At 45.8% G+C, this 23,717-nt stretch overlaps 1 protein-coding gene across 1 annotated transcript in view; it reads right to left on the bottom strand.

Annotated features, from left to right (window-relative positions):
• Positions 1–23,370, bottom strand: part of TACR3 (tachykinin receptor 3) — a 57,706-nt gene extending 34,336 nt beyond the window's left edge. The window contains exon 1 of the mRNA XM_054990421.1: positions 22,919–23,370. Coding sequence (XP_054846396.1) covers positions 22,919–23,370 — 452 coding nt within the window. The remainder of the gene's footprint in view (positions 1–22,918) is intronic.
• Between the last annotated feature and the right edge of the window lie 347 nt (positions 23,371–23,717).

The raw sequence follows: 23,717 nt of genomic DNA on the forward strand, positions 1-23,717 counted from the left end.
CAGTATTCAAAGCAGCTTCTAACACATTTAAACATAAAAAGTAGTGGCTTGGATCCTGTACCTTCCTCCTGTTTCTGAAGTCCTGTCTGTCCTCCTTAACAGAGGCAGTGTTCCATTCTTCTGACATTACACACCATCTTGCACCGGCAGAAAGCGCCCAGTGATGGATCGCGGCCACCACCAACCGAGACGGTCTGGCACAAGTGGAAAGTATAGGATCCAAGCAGTTCAAATATGTACATGACCAAGAAGTGAAACTGGTAAGTTTAATTCCTGCTATTTTCAAAGAAAGTATCCTCCCCCCATACACAGAGTCCCTATTGCAGCGGTAGGGCTACAAAATATAATTTCTCCATCGATGTTTCTAGTTCAAGATGTGCCTGCATTTCATTACCTGTGAATATAATAGACTCCAACAACAGACATGTTTTAAAATGTATTTTGTTCAATTTTTATGTATTTATTTTTTATGATGTTCATAAACTTTTGTGGTTCTAGTCTGCTTTTGCTACCGTGACTGTTAACAGTATAGCCTTCTGGTTCTTAATTGAAACTATGAAACAACTGCAATCTTGATTGTTCCATATTGTTAGATTAATGATTCCTGTAAATACAGAAAGAGTGGATCATTATTTTCATAGAATGGTAATTGGTTATGTGTTGATATAAAGACAAGTGCTTGTCTATGTGACGAGACCTTTTGGAGCAAACACTGCTATATGTTGTGAAGCTGCATAACAACCAACTATTGCAGGAGCAGAACCAAGGCTAGAGCTCAGGTGCAGACAGTGGATGTATCACCTCATGAGAAACGTGAGGTTGAATCCAACCCAACATTTCCGCTTGCGGTTGAGCTCTTGCCTGAGTGGAAGTACAAGGAAAAGTGCACTATAGTCACTTGCACCAAGTCAAATTTATTGGATCCCAACTTGCATTTCTGAACACTAGAATATAAAGCGCTCGGAGTTGTGCAAGATCTTGCACAATTGGAACTGCTCCAAGTTTGTTTCTGCTTGTACATTGCTAATAGTTTAGGAAAATATCAGATAAATATCATTTTTACATGGTTTGTAATCCTGAGTTTGGAGCAGGAGCATAAATCACATCATGGCACACCACGGTTTGTGCTAAATTAAAAGAAACTAAGCACCTAAGGGAGTGAGGGCATGGGGAAGTACACAGTGTAAAACCACAATTTGCTGTTGGGACCTGCCCTGAGCCTACTTGCAGGTAGGGCGGGCTATAAATGGAATAAAACAAACAAATTGGCATTTATTTTTATTTTATTAGATTTATACCCTGCCCTCCCCGCAAACAGGCTCAGGGTGGCTAACGACAGGAAAATACATCATACATTAAAATCATATACAAAAATCTAAAAACAACAGAAAAATGTAAAAAGCTAAATATAATACAAAACTGGCACCATGAACAATATAGGCTACAATAAATACCTAAAAACCATGGATATAGCTGTGGCACCGGTCCAGGGCAGCCACTATAGGTTTGCCATTCCCCCACCCGGGGCAGGGGATCCCCTGCTCCCACCTCCCTCTGCCCCCACTTACCTGGCCAGCAGGGGGTGAGTCCCCCAGGGCGCCCCCCCAGTAGCACAGTACACTCCCAGGTGGAGTAGTGTGCTCCCGCAGCCCACAGCAGACCCGTTTGGGGCTGAATCAGGCCCCGCGAGGGCACAATTCAGCCCTTTGATGAGTGCAGGAGTTCTTCCAGGCCAACTTTTGACCCACGTGATGACATCACTTCCTGGAAGTGACATCATCACACCAGCTGGGAACACGTGTGCACGAGAAGAAGAGGAGGGGAAGGAGGGAAGGTAAGAGCCAGCATCCCAATCTCCCACTGGGAGAGTGAAGGGACCTGGCAACCCTAAGCCACTGGCAGAGCATGGAACATGGTAGGCAAGAAAGAAACACTTTGCTGGCTCTCAGCCAAAGGACTGGCAGAACATCTCCATTTTGCAAGCCCTGCGGAACAGTAACAGGTCCGTCCCACCAGGCCCAGATCTCAACTGGGAGTGCATTTCACCAGGCTGGAGGTAGGGCCAAAAAGGTTGAGGCCAGACAAATGCCCCTTGTGCTGGGGACCACCAAGAGCTGCTTATCTGCAGAGCACAAGGCCCTGCAGTGGACATAGTGGGAGTGGCATTACATCTGTCAGTTTCCTTTGGCTTTAACCACCCACATTACAGCTTGGTGTAGTGGTTAGAACGTTAGATAGCATCTGAGAAACCTAGGTTTAAATCCTGCTCTTGTCTTGAGACAGTCACTCTCTTTCAGCATAACCTATCTCACAGGATTGTAGTGTCAAGCTTTGGGAATGTAGGCTCTCGGGTGGAGCACTGCCACTACTTAATTTGCATGGCGGGAGCAGTGTATGTAGCCAGTTTGCTCATTGTAACCTGGGTTGGTTGTGAAACATGAAGACTGAAGACTGGTTAGGGTTGCTAGGTCACCCCTGGCAACCAGTGGGGGGGGGCAGGGGTAGATTGCAGGCAGTGGGGCGAGTGTGAGCGTCAGTGTGTGCATGCTCACTGGTAACAGACTGACCTCCCTTCTGCTAGTGACATCATCACATCACTGCCATGCCACATTACCACTCTGGAATTTGGGGGGAAAACTATGGTTTTTGCCCAAGTACCAGGGCTTCTGAATACCACTCTTCTAGACAGATTACTGCCCACTCAGAGCACTGAACAGAGTCACTGTTATTATCATCCCCACAATACAACCGGAGAGCTGGGGCTAACACTGTCGTGTCATAAACTAAACCACTGAGCTCATTAATTAAAACTGGAGATTCTACGATATAAACTTTTAATACAGGTTGACCTTGTCTGCTGTGAACAATGGTAAGGAAAGGTAAGGAAAATCTGGAGGCAGACACTCCTGTAAACCCAAAACCATTATGTCTAAGCAGCCTGACGATGTAATTTTCATCCTAGTATGTGCTAGAAACTGATTTCTCTTTTCAAAACAGAGATGTGAAAGAGCAATATTCTGGACAACAAAAGGAAAACAAAGGCACTAGGGAGGATTTTAGAATGAACTGACACATTCGGGTAAATATGACAGCAGATGATTTATTATACTGAAGTGGGTGAAAAGAATATTTAGCTTTCCCTGAACATGACAATAATTCCCTCCTCCTGCACCGTGCCTGTGGAATCATCCCTGCAGCATTTGTCCCCAAAGACCATATGGCAATTCTCCCATTTGAAGAAAAAACATGTTACTGCTGCAGGGTGCTTTAGGAACACATGCCTTACATGAGGTCAACCCACTGGTCTATCGAGATCAATCTTACAGCCGCTCCTCCTGGGTCCTTCACATCCCCTTTGGCCATTTCAGTTGGAGATACGGAGGCCTTGAAGCCAGCAGCAGTTCTTACATGAAAAGCAGTCCTTCCTACACTGAGCTCTTCAGACTGATGGGGAGACATGGTAGTGCCTTCTTTGTTGTGGCACCTTGTTTGTGGAACTCTCTTTCCAGAGAGTACACTCCCATAGCTCACGAGACCTGCTATAGCATAGTGCTTAAGTGGTTAGGTTGAGAGTCAGGAGGACTCTGCTGGTTTGACTCCGATTACTGCCATGAGCTTTGCAGGCGGCCTTGGGTAAGCCATTCCTCTCATTGCAGCTCCCCAGCTATATTGTGGGGATAATGACACTGATTTGTTCACCACTCTGAAAGTGGCACTAATCTGTCTAGAAGAGGGGTATATAAGCACACGGTTGCTGTAGTTGTTGTTATTACTATTAAGCAGGGTGTGAAGGCTGCCCCTGTAAATTATATTTTATAGATGTGCTTATGGCAAATTGTTAAACATTCACATCATGTGCTTTGACTGTACATTTGGGACATGCCTTCCATTTAAGAAAGATGGTTATGCTAGTAGGGTTGCCAGGTCCCCTTATCCTCCCAGTGGGAGGGGGGACCTGGGGTGTATCTGTATTCTGGGAAGTGACATCATAATGCAAGACGGGGACCACATGTGCACTTTGTAGCGGGCCAATTTGGGCCCCAAACAGGCCGTTTGGAGCCCAAATCGGCCCGCTGCAAAGTGCAGGAGTGCTCTCACAATGGGGCAATGATGTCAATGACATCACTGTGCTAGCCCCAGGAGTGCACCCAGGAGGGCCGTTCCCCACCTTCCCCCCTGCCAGCCAGGTAAGTGGGGGGGACGAAAGGTGGGACCCCCTGCTCCCACCAGCGGAATGTGAACCCTATGCTAATGTTCTATTGGTGAAACAGTAAATAAGTTCTGGGTCCTTTTGAAAATGACACTTTAGCCCTATGCAGATGACCCATAAGCATGATCAATCACTGTGCAGGAAGATAAATTGGGCACGAGCATGCCAGCTCCATCACCTATGTGGTAAACACACAAAGTGCCCATACACACTCCCCTCCTTGTGATCAACAACATTCCAAGTCCAGAGTCAACTGATCATGAGAAGGGGGTGTATATGCAGAAACTTCACTTGCATATTTGCCTTGAGCAGAGTTCCATGGAGAGGCAACCAGCACGCTTGTGCCTGGTCTGCCTCCCTAAGCAGTGAGTGATCACGCGGATCAGGCCTCTGCATGGAGCTTTTGCCTTTGGCCGTCATGGCAGTGACCTGAACTAGTACATCCAGAGTCCTATTTCTGCGCCTTAGCAGAAGCCAATGATGCTCAGACTCTTTACTGTAAGGAGTAGAGGAGGAAAATTTGTGAAAAGTTATGCATCACTGGGAGGAAAATTAAACTCATTGCCCATAAAATGATATCATGGAAAAGAAAAAGGAGGAAATAAAATGGTAAGAGGCTATATTTGGGCAATAAAATTTATATGCTGCAGAAATGCAATGGTTAATGTGTCACAGGAGTACTGGGGAGACCTGAGTTCCAATTCTGACTGAGCCATGAAGCCCAATGATTAAACATGGGCCAGTCACTCTCTCTCGGTCTAACCTACCCCATAGGTGATTGTGTCCATTTTGCACCTGCTTGGTCTGCGTTCTTCAGGCTGGGCCAGTCAAAATGGCAGCTGCAGTGCTGGGGTATGCTTGCTGAAATAGACTTGCACTTCTTAAAATGGGAAAATAATTTACAGCACAATATCCTGAGTCCTGACTTGAGCAATCAATTTGGTCTGGATTTTCCAAGATATAAAAGAAAATGACATACATCCAGGAGCACGGCACGTATCATTCAAATGTGACCTTTACACAAAGTGAATCAGAAGAACTGCCTAGGCAACCATTTCCCTTCCCTGCTCAGCTGCCAACTACCATTCCCAATGAGCAACACAAGGATGTGCATGTGCAAAATAATAATAATAATGATGATGATAATGATAATAATTCTTGAATAATAGCACACTGTTTTTGAGGGCTCTGAGCTACTTCTCGTAACTGGCATCAATTACAATCCGAGCTGAGAGGATTTCAACCATCACTAATAATGAAATGTACGGGGAAGAAAATGTTAACTAAAATACAAAGTCAGGCAAAGATATTCTGAATATTTATTCTGGTTATTAAGCCTGGGGAAAATCAGTGGCAAAATGGTATTCTTGGGCTACTTCCATATTAGGTATCTGGTCCAACAGGAATGATAATGGGAAGGCATCTTCCCTCCCCACATTTCTACACAGTATCATGTGCTCTTGTGTACCTTCCAGCTTTCCTCAAATCTGCTTCCCTATAATCTCTTTGGACAGGAAAGTCTAGACCTTTCCTGGTCCCACCCAGATTAATGCCATTTTCCCTGTCATGGTAGCCAGCCCCCTGGCACCATTGGAGGGCTTAAGGTTTTTAAAGTGGCTACAAATTGCTATAGCATTATAATGCTATTACAATGCTAAGCAAATTGTTCATTGGTGACTTAAAAGCTACCTGGTGGCATGGGCCAGGAGGAAATACCACTATGGGGGATCAGAGCAGAGAAAATGCAGGGCAATCTGCAATGTAGAAGCCCCTTTGCTTCTGTGCTGAATTAGCAGTGGCAGTAATTCAGCAATGAGACAACTAGTGTCACTAGTTTCCCAGTTGGAATGGGAGAACCTCAGATCCAGCCCCCAACTCCCATTTCCCAGGGAGAAAATAAATAAATAAATAAATTAGCTGTTGGACCTATGGTGCGATGTCACTTCTGGGGAAAATCTGGAAGTGACATCATACCTCTCTAGGAATAACCTGAAACTATGATTTTACCTATCATCTCTTCCCTAGTCTCCTTCTGGTTTATTCTATTGCAGCTCTCTCAGCAAATAATTTTTAACAAAGACCATTAATTAAACAGAGGAATATCAGTATGGAATCCTAAGATGTTAGAACAGAATGCTCCACTCCATTACAAGTCGTGAATGCCAGTTTTGAATGCTGTCCCGTGTAAAACATTCCTTGTAAGTTCAAAAACAAAAACAAATTAGCACATGAAGGAGAAAGTTTTTAATGGCTATTGTACTGGATATCTCTTTGTAAAGGTTAATTTAAAAAATAAAAAACAGCATTCAAAACTATTATTCCCTCAGAATTTGAAGTGGTATTTATTATTATTTTTTAAAAAAATTATACCCTACCTTCCCGCTCAGCTCTATCACCTTATATGTTGACCTGCCTTTCCTCCTAAGCTGATGATGTGAATTCTAACAGAGATACTGTTGCAATTCCAATGAGGTGGGATACAGCTAAAATGTTCATGCTGGAGAACGTGCACTGGGGTTTTGAGAGCCAGCCATTAAGCATTCTTTTTTTTTTTTGAAAAATTTTTTATTGGGTTAGAATCCGTTATTTTTACATTTACATTCAATTTTCCCCAAATTTTTCATTTCTAACCCCCTCCCTTTCCCCCCCTTTTGTTGACTTCCAACAGTTTTCCAACCCTTTGTCCCTTTTCCCTTACTTCTATTAAATTCCTCTATCTAAAACAAATATATATTCTCCATTATACTAAGCAGTACATCCTTAACTATTTTTCTTATTATATACCCAAACTGTAAGTCTTTGTTTCCATCTTAGATAAACAATTTATCCCATTTTCCATTTTTAAATATTTCTATATATCATAAACCTGTATATCATAAACCATAAAAATCTTACACATTTAAATTAAACAATTTGACTTATTCTCTATATATTACTCATTCTGATCTATAAGCAGTTAGACTAACAGATTGACATATATATAGATATATATAGGTTAATAAATAGAATATTGATAGAAAATAATTAACTATAAGGATTAAATATAAGGATTGAGTAACCAACAATATTTTCTTTCTTTGATAAGATTTGTATAATGCACCAAACTGAATGTCTGAAGGTATAGACGAGTCAAATTGATTGACTATGTGATGAGAGCCATTAAGCATTCTTGTCAACTGCCAGAGTAGGGCACAACAAGCAGCATTAGAGGCAGGGCTTTTTTCCAGCTGGAACGCAGTGGAACGGAGTTCGGGAGCCTCTTGAAAATGGTCACATGGCTGGTGGCCACGCCCCCTGATCTCCAGACAGAGGGGAGTTTAGATTGCCCTCCGTGCCGCTTGCGCGGAGGGCAATCTAAACTCCCCTCTGTCTGGAGATCAGGGGGCGGGGCCACCAGCCATGTGACCATTTTCTCCAAGGGTAACCCACTAAGTTCCACCACCTCTTTTCCCAGAAAAAAAACCCTGATTAAGGAGTTCATTTTTTCCAAAGTTTTTTTTTAAAAAAAGCAAACAACCACAGGATGAGTATACTTTAGAAAAAAAACTGGTGGGAAGCACATCATAAAACAACAATACTAGGGCAGGAAGTTACACTAGCAGGTTTAAATGAATGCTTTTTAGAGGCATCAGTGGAAGTTGTCTGTACTCCTTTGTCCAGGCCTCTAGTTAAAGGAGGCATATGGTGGCAATGCCCCCTAAGAAATATACCTTTCCGCTCTAAGAATTCCTAGCTTTAATTTTTTTTTGAAAAGAAAGCATTTAATCTTTTTCATTGTGGAAATATAAAGGAAATTATGGAAGGTCATTTAAAGCATCACAGGGAAGGGAAGCTGGAGCGGAGCCAGTTAACCCCTTACTGGTGAAAGTCACGATCCGTTTGCAGTTCTGCCACTTTTTCTTCTTAGGCCCTTTTGCCTCTTTCTTGTTTGTTTGGGTGAGATTGAATGAAAAAGTTGGCTGGATCTAACCCATTAAACTCCCAGTCAAATGGAACTGAACACAATATTCTGATTGCTTGTATAGTTCTTCCTTATAAAACACACCACAATGTGGCTTGAATCCTTGAAATGGTTTCTCTTTTTTCCCATTTGCTTTAAAAAAAAAATTAAGTAGCAATTACTGTAGATGAATTTTAATGTTGCATGCAGTACACTGAAATCCTGGTGCGGGAGAGCAGGGAGTGAACAGCATTCAAAACAAGGGTGGTAATAAAATGTTTTGTTATGATGCTTTTTGTACAAATCGAAGTACTCCATTGCCCTTCACTCATATAAAGTTTTCCAGGCTTCCAGTGAAGTAGAAAATAGAACGACTGGCTCATTTGCTGCTGTAATGCAGGAGATTCATTGCTTACCAACAAGTAGCAGCATGGAAACCCATTCGTGATTTTCTGCAAAGCATGCAGTGTGTGTGTGGGCGGGGGGGGGGCTTTTGCAGAGCATTTATGAAGTAATTGTAATATATGACTCTGCAGCCAGGCAATGAAAACTTTTATTAGACTGTTAATCTGTGATGTCTTACTATTAGATTGATTTATTTTAATGTGTTTTACTACACAGGCCAGCTTAAACAACTGAGAATGAGGAACAGAAATTGTAAATCAATATGGCAGCTTCCCTCAGACTGCGGTGCCATTCAAATAAAGCCCATTGTCAAGTCCTTGGGCTACGATCCTACGCACATTTTATCTGCCTGTCCCACACTTTCCTGTCACAAAACCAAGCACACCCGTGAAAAAGGTCAGGCACACACACACACACACACACACACACAAGTTCCCGCCAGGTTTCTTACTCTTTCAGATGACCACTAGAGCCTTTCCAAAACACAGACCTAGGCCTATCCGAATAGCTTCCCAAACACCCAGAAAGACTACATATGAGATCCATATACCAGTTGGGGTTGCCAGGACCCCATACTCTCACGGTGGGAGGAGGGCGCCTGGCATTCACCTTGGAGGTCTTCTCCCAGAGGGGGCACAATGACGTCACTTCAGTGGGAGTGTGTCCGCTGTATGCTGGCCCGGAAGGCTTTTGCCCATTCTCCAGGCCTTCTCCCCACACCAGCCAGATGAGTGGCAATGGGAGGCAAAGACTGGGAGTGGGGGATCCCTTACCTGCACCAGGGGACAAGCAGCTGTAATACCAGTGCATGCCATACCAAGCCACCACACTAAAAGGTCCACTTTCACTTCAAGTGTCTGGAGACAAAGCAAAACCCCTTCCCAGTTTAAGGAACCTCCCAATTTGATCTGATTCAAACTTCCCTTAAGTGGGTCCCCTCCCCCGCTCCTCTCCTTCCCTCCAAGTGTTCAAGGGTTCTGGATTTCTCTCCAGTCCACAAGGGTACAAAGTAGATTGGCAGATACTGGAAAAGGGATGGGCTGTGTCATACAGGCCCATGCAAAGTGGGTGTGAACTATAGCTGCTGTGTGCTGGTGGCCCTTGTGAGAGGGGCAAGAGCTTCTGCAACCACAAACTGGCAACCCCCTCTGTGTAAAAGACTATGGGTGTGAGGTGGATGCAAGCTGGATCCAGAAGCTGGAGGGCCTGCCTCGTGAAAGCAGCAGCCCCCTCCCTCTCCAGGTAGAGTTCACAGGTGCCTGCCGGTGGCAGGCAAACTCCCAGGGATTTGCCCCCTTATCCACCAATCGCCCAGCAATCGGCGGGAGGGGGCAAACTCCTGGAGCTTGCCCGCCACCGGTAGGCACCATGCCATGCACATGCTCCCATCCAGCATGGCAATGTCACTTCCATAAGTGACATCATCGTGTTGGCTGCGAGTGTGTCCCCACGCTCCATTTAGGGCCAATTTAGGCCCCAAACCGGCCACTTACAGAAGTGACATCGCCAGCCAAGCCCCGGCGTAATGACCTCACTTCTGGAAGGGACGTCATCATGCCAATGTTGGAGCGCATCTGCTCAAAGAGCACGTGCAAAGATTGAAACCGGAACTGCGAAAGGTAAGTGCCAGGTCCCAACCCTCCCACCAGGAGGATAGACAGGCCCATGCAAAGTGGGTGTGAACTATAGCTGCTGTGTGCTGGTGGCCCTTGTGAGAGGATACACCCTACAGGGTGTATGGGAGCCACTATAGCCACAAGCCATACACTAAGCAGGTGGATGGAGGTTGCAGCCGGCCTGCTCCTTCTTTCTTCCACTCCACTGGGGGTTCAGGCCAGGGGACAGGTCCTATTTCTTCTTTCCTCCCCCATTTTGGTGAGGCTGGGGCAGAGCCTTTTTTGCCTCCCAGTCCACTGCTGAATGCAATTCGGTGGGATTTCTGGGCCAGAATGCTGGAGCAAGATCGCTAGCAAGATCGCTTTTGAGGCCTGCGCCCTCCACTGCCTTCACCCTGGAAATGTGCTTAACATCTCCAGCTGAGTGGACCACTCTGCCAGGCTGTGGGCAACCAATCAAACCATCTTGTGTTGGGTCTTTCTCTTTTCCTACTGCCTTCCACTTTCCCCAGTATTATTGACTTTTCCAGAGAATCTTGTCTTCTCATGATGTGTGACCAAAGTACGATAGCCTCAATTTCATCATTTTAGCTTCTAGGGAGAATTCAGGCTTGATTTGATCTAGTGCCCATTTATTTGTCTTTTTGTCTGTCCACAGTATCCACAAAACTCTCCTACAGCACCACATTTCAAATGAATCAATTTTCTTCCTGTCAGCTTTCTTTACCGTCCAACTTTCACATCCATACATAGTAATGGGTAATACCATAGTTTGGATTATCTTGATCTTGGTTCCCAAAGAGACATCTTTATTTTAAAAGATCTTCTCTAACTCCCTCACAGCTGCTCTTCCAAGTCTCAGTCCCCTTCTGATTTCTTCATTGCAGTCCCCCTTTTGGTTGATGATTGAGCCAAGGAATATAAAGTCTTGAACAATTTCAATTTCCTCATTGTCATCTTTAAAATTGTATAATTCCTCAGTAGCCATTACTTTTGTCTTCTTGATGTTCAGCTGTGATCCTGCTTTGAAGCTTTCTCCTTTAACCTTCATCAGTAGTTGTTTCAAGTTTTCACTATTTTCTGCCAGTAACGTGCTGTCATCTACATATCTCAAATTGTTAATGTTCCTTCCACCAATTTTCACTCCAGCTTCTTCTAGATCCAATCCAGCTTTCCTTATGATATACTCTGCATAGAGGTTGAACAAGTAGGGAGATAATATGCATCCTTATCTGACACTTTTGCTGGATGGAAACCATTCTGTTTACCCATGTTCTGTCCTGACAGTAGCTTCTTTTCCAGAGTACGGGTTGCACATCAAAACAATAAGATGTTGTGACACCCCCATTTCTTTTAACATTCTCCATAACTTTCCATAATCCATACAGTCAAAAGCTTTGCTGTAATCTATAAAACACAGGCTAATTTTCTTCAGAAATTCCCCGGTATGTTCTATTAGCCATCGTAAATTTGCAATGTGCCGCTTCCTTTTCTGAATCCAGCTTCAACATCTGGCATTTCTTGTTCCATATATGGTAAGAGTCTTTGCTGTAGATTTTTGAGCATCACTTTGCTTGCATGGGAAATTAATGTGATTTACAATGTGTCAGAGAGACAAATGCCCACCTCCTCTAACTCAATGGATGGAAGACCTTACAACTTGATCTGTATTTGAACGTATAGCATATAGACCATAATTGTGCATAGACTTATTTTAGATATTTGGAAATCCTTTAAGAATCTATATGTGTAGATTTCTTGCTATTGTTGTCATAGTATATGTTTATTTCTATTACATATGAGGCTCATTTTTCAATTCTTTTCCTTTTCAAATAAATAAAAAATTAAAATTAAAAAAATCACAATGTAAATTATTTTCTGGGCATCTTACACAGGGGCAGGGAGAGGGGCCATGGTAGAGCATTGGCTTGGCATGTAGAAATACAGTCACTGGCATCTCCTGTTAAAGAGTCTCATGTAAGCAGCTGTTAGCAAGGATTCATCTCTGCCCGAGACTCTGGAGATCCATTGCTGGCCAGAGTGGATGATCCAGAGCTAAATGGACCAGTGGTCTGACTAGGGCAGCCTTTTACATATTTATATGTTCAAGAAGCAGAAGTCTAATAAGAAGTTGCTTTATGCACACACACATATACCCTTTCAGGTATGTACCTGTTACGTTTATGTACATGCCTACAGATGCAAAGGGTAGCTACAATCAATGTACGTGTAAAGATAGATACACTCAACTGAGAATGCAGATGCGGTAGTTAAGACGCGAGATAGCTGTGATTAGTTCTCCAATGTATTTGTAGGTTATAAAGCAGCTGCATTTTTAGGTTAAAAATCAGCCCTTGATTTGTATTAGAATCATGGTGTGGGGAGAAAGGGGTTAATAATCTCCTATCATGACATTAACCTCAAAGAAATCAGTCTATCTGGGTTACTATTAGCTTTAGTAGGGGGAAAAAATTCAAGCACGCAAAGTACACCTGTCTTTTTTCCTATTAACTCCTATGTACAACCAGTGCTCCATGTTGTCTAATGTTAGTCCTAGAATTGATTATGTTCTGCTTCAGTATTTTTTCTACTCTGTATTGAATTCTTGCTAATACTATGTCTTTTAAACTTGTATCTATTTACCCTATGGCATTGTTTATGGAAATGTCCTTGATACTGTATTGAAATGTACTTGATACGGATTGTACTAATTTCATACCGTGTAATCTGCCTTGAGTCTCAGTGAGAAAGGCAGACTGTAAATTACATACATACATACATGCATGCATACATAATAATAACATAATCGAACATAATTCAATTTATATACCACCCTTCAGGACAACTTAATGCTCACTCAGAGCGGTTTATGAAGCATGCCATTATTATCCCCACAACAAAACACCCTGTGAGATGGGTGGGGCTGAGAGAGCTCTAGAGAACATACTGTACATGCATACATGGATACATTGTTGGGCAGCCAAGCTGATTTCTCCTGGGAGAAAAGCACAGAAAGAAAAGGTTAAAACCTCCATCCCACACCATGGCCCAGAGCCAAATCAGCCTTTCAGTAGCTGCCGTTTTACGCTTAAAAATACGTTGGGAAATTCAGCCTTTTTTGTTTGTTGTACCATGAGTTAAAATCGGATGCAACTCATTGCTGAACCTACTTTATTCTCAATAGCAAACTCAAGTTTTCTTCTACATCATGTGCAGAAGCACCTTTGGAAGCAAGATGGGTCTTTCTGCTTTCTAGCCAACTCGGTGGTCTCCTAATTGATGGTTTTTATGTTGGACTACTATGGGGTAATTTCCAAGGGTGTCAGACAATAATTGGAAGAGCTACTATTACACACCAGCTTTTAGTTACTGCATCTCACAGAGGGAAGGACTTTGGAGGCTTTGTCTTGACCGGGCATTATGACTCCTTCGGGGGAGGGGGGAGATTTCACAGTAGCAAGCTTTAGTCTGATCTCTGGAATTGAGCGGAGACTCAGAAATGACTCATTTGTCAAAGAGAAAATAGCACCCAAGTGAATCACCAAGAGCGCCTTTTTTATGGAGTTAAATAAAAACCAAACATTACAAAGACAGCAAGGAGATACAGATGTTATTTGAGCAAATTATGGAACAAACAAGAAACACTTCAGAAGTCTTGTTTTGCCAGCTGCATATTTCTGTGTCCAAGGGAATAGTTACAAAATTCCACTCCCTTTGCTCGGCCCACACAATCATTTATGTGTGGGGGAAACCATCACTCCTCAACAAACATACAGTGAAAATGTAGCCATCCCACTAGTTATATATACCAAACCCCCAAATTATATGCAATTAACAGTGCAGTCCTAATGCAGAGTTACACATGTCTAAATCCACTCTGCATAAGATTGCGCTGTAAATGTACTACCTATGTATTTTATAGGCACAAAAATGTTGAAATCTGAGAAGGTAGCTCTAATGCAGAAGGGAAATGTATTTATCCCAAATATTGAAGTCCTACACTCTCAGTTAAAATACCTGCAATAACTTACTCTGTCATCATTAAAAGAATTTTCAATCAGAATAAAATTCCAAATAAAAATAGAAAAACAGCAATGTAAAAAGACAGCCACTTGTGCTGTGTCTATCTTTTTTCTCCCATAGTTTATTACAGCCCTGGGTGTCAGGTTCTGCCCTAGATGCCACCCTGTAAGACAGCAGCCTGCCTGACTTCCACCTTAAAGGACCTTCAGGGAATATGCAGGATCCCGCTCTGTGGAAGGAGGGGGGTATACCTTACCATCACAGTCCACTCACAGGTCCCCTCAACCTGACATTGTCCTGGCTGCCTTCCATGGCAGCTATCCCTATCCAGCCGTCACTCCACCTTCACCTCACTGTTCTTTCATTCCTTCTTTCTCTCTCCTCTACACCATCACACTCCTAAACAACCCACCACATCCTGTGGGTGGACTTCCCTTATATCCTGTCCCTCATTCCAGGCCCCAGCTGCCAGGCCACACCCTTCTTTTGCCTCCTAGCATTGGCCTAGGCTGACTCAAGCAGTTGCACCTGGGGTAGCTAGTTTGGCTGCATTGGACAGCTACAGCTGTGCTCTCTTGGCTGGCTGGCAAGCCTCCTCAGCTTCGAGCTTCCAGCAGCCTCAGCTGGTCTCTATTACTCCCTTCCTCCCTGTTTGCAGCTTGGGGCATGGCCATGTGCTGCTTCTGCTGTCCTGCCGGTAAGGTAGCTGTCTGTCTGGCTGATGGTCGGCTGTCCCTATTTCTTGTGCCTTCTCCCTGCGCCCTGACCCCCTCCTGGCTGTCCTTACTTCCCCTGTCAGGGCTCGCTGGCTTCCACCTGCTCCTTCTGACCCTCTGGGGCTTGGGTGCTGGCAGGTTCTGGCCCTGGGGGGCTGTTGGGGCGGCTGGGCAGCTGCCTCCTGGCTGTCTTCTGTCCCCTTCTCCTGGCAAGTTCGGGGGCTGAACCACAGACTCCAGACACCAGGTACATTTCTGATTAGGAAATAGTACAGAGGTTGGATATCAACTCCTCTTCCCAAGAGTCACAGCTATTATGTCTGAAGATTATATATGGTATTAATCTATAAAGCCCTATGCGGACTGGGACTGGCGTATCTGCGGGACCGCCTCTCCCTATATGAGCCCCAGAGGATGCTTCGATCCAGCGACAAACAGCTGTTAATGGTCCCTGGTCCCAGGGAGGCCTGCCTAGCGTCGGCCAGGGCCAGGGCCTTTATCAGTCCTGGCTCCAACCTGGTGGAACACTCTGTCTAAAGAGACTAGGGCCCAGCTGGATTTGTTATCCTTCCGCCGGGCCTGCAAGATGGAGCTGTTCTGCCAGGCGTATGGTTGATGCTGGTTGGGCCTCCCCACCAGCTGACTAGAGGAAAACATACCCCCCTACCCACCCAGCCTGTTAAATACTTTGGAGATGGTTGGGCGGTGGTTATTGGAGAAGTCTGCTGCTGTGTGTTTAAAATATTTATGTGGTTTTATTGGTTTTAAAGTTGTATGTATTTTAAATTACTATACCAATTGTAATCCGCCCTGAGCCTGCTGATGCGGGGAGGGCGGAATATAAATTGAATTAAATAAATATCACTGATCTTCGTTGTGACATGTGAATTGGCTTATGTCCTCAAAAGAGAATTTAATGCCCTTTAAAGCAAAAATAAAACCAGGAACAAAAGTAATTATTATATAACTAGCAATAAAATTATAATACAAATGCACTCATATTTATTTATTTAAAAAAAGATTCCTAGACAAAAATGATGTAGCCAATTATTGCCCAGGCTGGGACATGGAATGGAGATTGCTCTGATGGCTTTAGTTGATGACCTCCATCTGAATATAGACAAAGGGCATGCTTCTTTGTTGCTTCTCATGGATCTATCTGCACCTTTGATACAGTAGATCATGCCATCCTGTTGAGGAATTTGGAGGCAGAAGTAGGTATCACAGGACATGCTTTGTATGGGTTAAATTGTTCTTCATGGGACAGACTTAAAGGTTTGCTCTGTTAGAGACCAGCCATCTTCAGTATGGGAATTATTTTGTAGGATTCCACAAGGCACAATCTCATCCTCTATGTAAGCCTTTAGGAGAAACAATTAATAGCTATGAAATTGGATGCCATCAATATGCATATGATACCCAGCTCTTTATCTTGCTCTCCAAATCCTCTGGTGATGCTGTAGAAGTCCTGAGTGAGCTATGGTCAAATGGCTGGAAGGAAACAAATTGAAACTGAACCCAGACAAGACAGAACTTATGCTGGTTGGAAAGGCAGAGATTTTTAAGGAAATTGTGCTTCCAACCTTTGATGGGGTTCAACTGACCCTGTCTGATTCAATTAAGAGCCTAGAGGTTATACAAGATTTAGCACTGCTGCTAGAGAAGCAAGTAAATGCAACTGCTATGACTGACCCTTTCACTCCTTGACTGTGAGGCAGATTTTCCCACCAAAATTCAGTTTGCTTGCTTTGGCTACGCAGCCCCAAGTAGCGTGTTAATCTTTGTGGTCTGAAAGTCTGTTTGTCCCAACCTCACTGTCTGATATAAATTTGCTTTTTAGCCCAGCCCAAGAACTTGATGAGGAGAAACAGGAGTCCTCTTCCTGTTTTGTTGAAAATGGCACTGCAGACTGTATAACATTAAAAAAAGAATAACTTTATTTAACAGGCAAGGATTGCGTAATCAGGGAATGGAAGTGCTGAGGTAAAATTTTGTTGGTAGTATAAAATACACTTTAATTAGCAGGCAAAGTAGTTTCATTGAAGCTTAGTTTCTGATATTTTTGTTTATTAACAGTGAGAGGTGTTTTACTTAATACTTTAGTTACAGCAATAATGTTTCTTCACAGTTTCCTATGACAGCTCAGGTTTCCTGGAGTTAGTTTAAAAACTATTTTCCTTTGACAACAGACCTGGGGCCCTCCTCAAAACCAAGCACCCTTTAGAAACTGGGCAGGAATTAATCTTCTCTTAAGAAGATTATTTTGGCTTGAAAGGGAATCTCAACCTACTACCTAATCACTTTTGCAAAAACACACTCCCAGTTCTATGGTGTCTGTGTCAAGCAGGGCCGGCTCCAGCATCACCGGGACCTGAGGCAGCTTAATGGCTGCCTCTGTGCGTGCGCGCACAAGTGTGTGCACATGCCAGGCTGCATGATGACATCACTGCATGTGATGTCATCACGCAGGGCTGGTGAGTGTGCAGGCTGCTCTGCAGGCCAGGCACAGCTGGCCGTCCTGGCTGCCGGCTGCGCCTGGCCCACAGAGCAACTGAATAGGAGGCTGCCCGCTCAGCTGCCCCACACTGCCGCCACCAGCATGTGCTGGCCAGTGGCAGCGGTGGCAGTTCTGTGGCACGCACCCCTGCCCCTGGGCCAGCACCCCTCCAGTACCTTAGCGCCCTGAGGTGGCTGCTGGGCCAGCCTCAATGGGCGGGCCAGCCCTGATGTCAAGTGAGCTTCAGCTTATGCTGACACTTATACTAAGAATTCTTGAATAGAATTCTTCAGGACAGCGATGTTACAATTAAGGCATACATTTCCTCTTTCCTCACTCCAGAGGGGAACCTGTCTGACCTTCCCTGTCAGACTCACTCACAAACTCCCCCAAATCCTATCACAAACCCACTGTCAGCCTGAAGGAGAGTAACCTATCAGAGAGGAGGGAGCAGCCTGTCACTCAAGTTCTGTATTCCAAGCAAGAATTAACTCTTTCCCTCCACGTTCTATGATGGCTGCACTTAGGAAACCTGCCTTCAAGTGCAGTCTGTCACAGCTGCAAAAAAGGCCTTCTCCCAACTCATATAGGCCCGGAAGTTGGGTCTCTGATGCAGCTGATCTGGCCACCTGGATGTATTTATTTATTTTATTTTATTTATACCCCACCCTCCCCACAAATGGGCTCAGGGTGGCTAGCAACATTCAAAAAATAAATTAAAAGTCACAAAACCATAAAATCAATAATTTTTTTAAGTCATTAAAATAGTCCGGGTGCAGGCTGTTTAAACAAATATTGGGAGTCCGTATATGGGCATAGCAGATGGCCACGGGCAGCAGCACTCAGCCAAAGTCCTGGCGGAACATCTCTGTTTTACAGGCTCTGCGGAACTATAACTGGTCCTGCAGGGTCTGGATCTTCAGCAGGAGAGTGTTCCACCAGGCTGGGGCCAGGGCAGAAAAAGCCCTGGCCCTGGTTGAGGCCAGATGGATGTCCTTCAGGCCAGGGACCACCAGGAGTTGCTCGTCTGCAGAGCGCAACACCCTGCAGGGGACTTAATGGAAGAGGTGGTCCCGCAGGTATGCAGGTCCCAGTCCGTGAAGGACTTTAAACATCAATGTTAACACCTTGAACCAGATCCGGAATTCCACTGGGAGCCAGTGCAGCTGGCACAGCGCAGGATGGATGTGCACTCAGTTTGGCGTTCCGGTAAGGACACGTGCCGCTGCATTCTGGACCAGCTGTAACTTCCGGGTCAAGCCCAAGGGCAGCCCAGCGTAGAGTGCGTTGCAGTAGTCTAGCCTGGAGATGACCGTTGCATGGATTACTGTGGCCAGGTCCCAGGGCGAAAGATAGGGTGCCAGTTACCTGGCCTGTCGAAGATGAAAAAAGGCAGACCTGGCAATAGTCGTGACCTGGGCCTCCATTGAAAGTGTGGCATCCAAGGTCACACCCAGGCTCCTCACTGTTGGTGAAGGTTTCAGTTATACCCCGTCGAGGGCTGGGATCTGAGTTCCCAGCTCAATCTCCCCATGACCCAGACACAGAACCTCCATCTTCAGGGGATTCAATTTCAGGCAACTTTGATGTAACCATGCCGTCACAGCCTCAAGACCCTTGGCCAAGGAATCCAGAGCGAGATCAGACTGGCCATCCATCAGCAGATAGAGCTGAGTGTCATCCGCATACTGGTGACAACCCAGCCCAAAGCTGTGGGCTAACTGGGCGAGGGGGCGCATATAGATGTTAAATAGCATTGGGGAAAGAATTGCCCCGAGGGACACTGCATACCAAAGAATGGCAAGCAGACATCTGTTCCCCAAGTGCCACCCTCTGTCCCTGATTACGAAGGAAGGAGTTCAGCCATTGCAGGGCTGTTCCACGAACCCCCACATTGGCAAGGTGGTGGGTAACATCAAGACTAGACTTCTGTAATGAACTCTGCATAGGTCTCTCCTCAAAATCATCTTGAACCCTCCAGTTGGTACAGAATGCCTCAGCTCGCTTACTTTTAGAAGCTCAGCAGAGCATGCATATCATTCCCACTCTGTAGTCACTCCATTGGCTCCATCCTATCAGTTACTGGACTCAGTTCAAGGTTTTGACTATCACACACAAAGCCCTTCATGGCCTTGCCCCCCCCCATATCTGTGCGACCGCCTCTCTCCCTATGTTCTGCCTCTCTCCCTGTGCTCCACCACAGCATCTTCATTCATCTGAACAGGGCCTTCTAGAGACCACCCTGCAAATGGGCAACATCAACAGCTGCCTGCACACCCACTTTCTCTGTGGGAGCCCCTTACCTTATGGAATGGCCTGCCAGAGCAGGTCAGGAAAGCTCCCACTCTTCTGGCTTTCTGCAAAGTGAAAAACTGGATTATTCAATAGAGGTTTTGTTTTTTTTTTACTCAGCAAATAGGGCTATGCCATACGAAATGGCTCAGAGAGATGCTCTGGTAAGGGACAGGAACGTTAGAGTATTCTACTGGGTACCATCTGCTGATGCAGATATGCTCCTACTGGGTAGTTTCTGTGTTGTTAAAGATGTCATGTTTAATTACTTACACTTTCCCTCCAGAAATGTTTGATTTCTGTGTTTGGATTTATGCTTGTTTTCAAATTTCTGCAACCTCTATCCTGTTGTATTGATCATATTATATTTTATTAAATAAACAAATACAATGTATCAGGGCTTTTGGCCCCAGTGTGGACTCAGAGAGGCATAGAACATAGTTCCCCCTTTGTCCATTTTCTTACAACAACACCCCTGTGAGGTAGGTTAGGCTGAGAGAGTATGACTGGCCCCAAGTCACCATGTGAGCTTCCACAGCAGAGTGGGAATTGGAACCTGGCTCTGCCGGAATCCTCGTCTGACATTCTATCCACTATACCACACTGGTTGAATTCACATTCAGTGGTTTATTTGTCTCATCACTTCCTCACCCTTTAGTTTCTTACTGAGGCATGCTCCGGATCACCACCCTCTGGCTACCACCTTATCCACATGTTCAAACACACGTATGCCATTAAACACACCTTGTGCACCTGGATGCCAGACTTGTAACAGACCCTCACCAGAGAACTTCTTGGAAAACTAACAGTGCAGTCCTAAGCATAGTTACTCCCTTCCAATTCCATTGACTTCAATGGTAAACCCACTGGAACTCTGTTTAGGACTGCACTATGTAAATCACTTCTAGGTCCAGAGAAATTCTTGTAAATAATTCCAGAGCTAGTTTGTTTATCTCTTCTAGTTGTCAGTGGGCCACAAAATGGCTAAGAGAAACACAGAGGAAATTAGGGAGACCAGGTAATGTATTTTGTGGACTTTTAAAATCTGCCCATTACTTGGAAATGATGTAGGGCTTAGAACACAACTGCACAGGCAGTCCCTGCTTCTCCAGAAGCCTGGCTGGTTTTCAACTGATCTTTTGGCGTATCAATCAGGTATTCACCTGTTAAGATTTTCTCACCTATAGCAAAATACTTCTGTCTAAGGACATGTGCCTAATTCAGCAATTCTGTTCTATAATAATCCCAGCACCATTCTAACTAAAGAGACAGGAAGCAGCCTACAGTGAGAGTTGCCATCAAATTTCACCCAAAACAAACTCTGCAATGAATTTGGAGGGTCCTATGCAGGCCAAAAAAAAAATGTAGACATTTCAGGGGAAATTGGAAGGAATTTTGATAGACTGTCTAGTCACCTTGGAAGTCTGGTACTCAATGGAAAGCTTGACAATTTATTTCAGTGAGTGAGGATTTCTGCCAAAGATGGCATGTCTCAGTTAACATACTTCATATTTACCCAGTCCATTTAAATCTCTCTGACAGTACAAACAAAGCAAAACTCACAGCAGCATTTGGGGTGTGTGTGTGGGGTGGGGTGGGGCGGAGAATGAACAATGCAAAATTGATCCATAGAACTCATTATCACCAGGTGCCGATTTGCATAAAAGAAATTAAGAAAGGAATCAGTACAGTGTGGATGATCTAATAGCAGCAACTTGATAGCCAGAAACTGCAACATTCATTTTTCTAGGCTGTCCTCCAGGACTTAAGTAAAACCACGGCACTGAAATTCAGTATTGCTAGATCTCTTGAAAAGCACTTCTGAGCTTGTACAATTAAAGCCATTCTTTCATAATTAAATAGCCACCCACTTTTTCCACCTCACCCAAGGACTGGGAAGATTCCCAGGTTTGAATGCAAGCAGAAACCCCTATAATTTACTGCTATAAGAAGAGATGAAGCGCGCACATCCCTAAACCAATACAAAGGAAACAGAGGGATGCCTTCAGTTCGCGAACTCCACTAAGCTGAATAGAGCGGCACGATCATGATTGTGCTTGGTGCGTGAACAGAAACAACCCGGCTCCCATTAGAGCGCGCACGATTGCCAAAGGATGGGACTGCTGCCTCATTCAGCTCCAGCCCTCGGAAGAGAACACCGGGATGGCGCCGATTTCATTCATGAGCGGAAACCTCGGAACGCTGAGCGCAGCCGGAGGAGACTCGCGAGCTCCTTCCACGTTCCATGCCTGTCGTAGCCACGCCCACTAGCCCCTTGTCTCATTGATAAAAACTTCCAGAGGAGGAAATTGACCTGAGCAATTGGGACGGGGAGGCAGAGTGGAGGGGCGGGGAGAGGAACAATAGAAAGGCATCGGGGAGAGCTTGCTAAAAGGCAGCGGAGGGGAGCATCGCCCAGCTCCGCCCGCCCAGTTTTCCAGGATGCCCTTCTCCTACTACGAATACCGCGGCAAACATAAATCTGAACGGCTTAGCACGCATCAGAGCGAAACTGCTGGCTTTTGGAGACATGCTCCTAACGCGCCGAGGGAGGGAGGAAGAAAGGAGGGTAAAGATGGCAAGGAAGGATAGGTGTATCTTTAAAAAAATAAAACAGGTGTGCAATATATCGTTTTAGGGTATCTGAAGAAGGGAGTTTTGATTCTCGAAAGCTTATATCCTGAAAACCTTGCCGGTCTCTAAGGTGCCACTGAACTCAAACCCTGCTATCATTTTAGAGGATATCGTTTTCTTGAGCATATGGTCTGATGGTCTGTACCATCAGATCGCTGCATCGTTCTGACCTACAGAACTTGATGGAGGATATTAGACCAACGGCTAAAATAGTTTCAGGTGGATTAGTCTGCAGTGGAAGAGCACGATTCGAGTCCACTTGCACCTTAGGGACCAACCATATTTCCAGAATATGAGCTTTCGAGAGTCAAAGCTGAGCAACTGGACTCGAATCTTGCTCTTCAGCACGGAAAGGCAGTGGAACCTCAAAGCACAGGGGCACTATATCTCTCCGAATACCAGATGTCGGAGAAAGTATCAGAGCCTTGGGAGAGGCGTGCAGCTGGTTCGGTCCACGCACGCAGCCCTTATGAGATGCCCGTGGGAAGGAAGAGAAAGCAGGAGGAGGCGGGTGAGAAGTTGAGCCAGGCGAGCGGCTCTCCAAGCGGGCAGGCCAGGCCCACCCCCCCGCCCCGCGCCTCTCACCTGTCCACGGCGATGGCGGTCATGGAGTAGATGCTGGCGAAGACGGCGGTGATGGGGAAGAAGTTCTGGAAGCGGCAATAGGCCTCGCCGAAGTACCATTCGCCGTGCAGCGCGAAGGTGAAGTTGACCAGCGTGTTGAAGGCGGCCACCGAGGCGTCGGAGAAGGCCAGGTTGACCAGGAAGTAGTTGGTCACCGTCCTCATGCGCTTGTGGGCCACGATGATCCAGATGACGATCAGGTTGCCGAAGACGGCCACGGCCACCATGGCGCTGTAGGCCAGCGACCAGAGCGCGATGCGCCACGACGGCTGCACGAACTGATTGGAGAAGTTGCCCGGCGCCGCTGCGGGGAACGAGAGGTTGCCGCCCGGGCCGCGCTCCGCCGCGCCGCTCTCGTTCCAGCCGCCGCCCGTCTGGCCGTCGCTGGCGTTGAGCGCCGGCACCGAAGTCATCTTGCCCCCGCCGCCGAGGGCCGGCTCCCGCTTTGCCCCCGCCGCCCGGGACTTGGGCCAGGAAGGGGAGCGAAGGCACCGGGAATCGCCCCCTGGAAGCGAAGCACGCGAGGGAGACGCCGCCGCCGCCTCGGGAGCCCCGTCCGGGCGCGCTCTGGCGCTGTTGAGGAATCCCGGAGAAGGGGCGAGCGGCAGGCGCAGCCGCTCTTATAGATTTCGGCGAGTCCCGCGCCGAGGCGGCTCCTTTCCATAGGCTGGCGAGACCCCCGTCTCCGTCGCGCAGCCCCTCCCCTTGGCCGGCTTGGCCAGCGGCAGGCCTCGGCGCGCCTCGAACCCGCGAAGAGAGC

The sequence above is a fragment of the Eublepharis macularius genome, chromosome 10 (assembly GCF_028583425.1).
Source record: "Eublepharis macularius isolate TG4126 chromosome 10, MPM_Emac_v1.0, whole genome shotgun sequence".
Taxonomy (NCBI): Eukaryota; Metazoa; Chordata; class Lepidosauria; order Squamata; family Eublepharidae; genus Eublepharis; species Eublepharis macularius.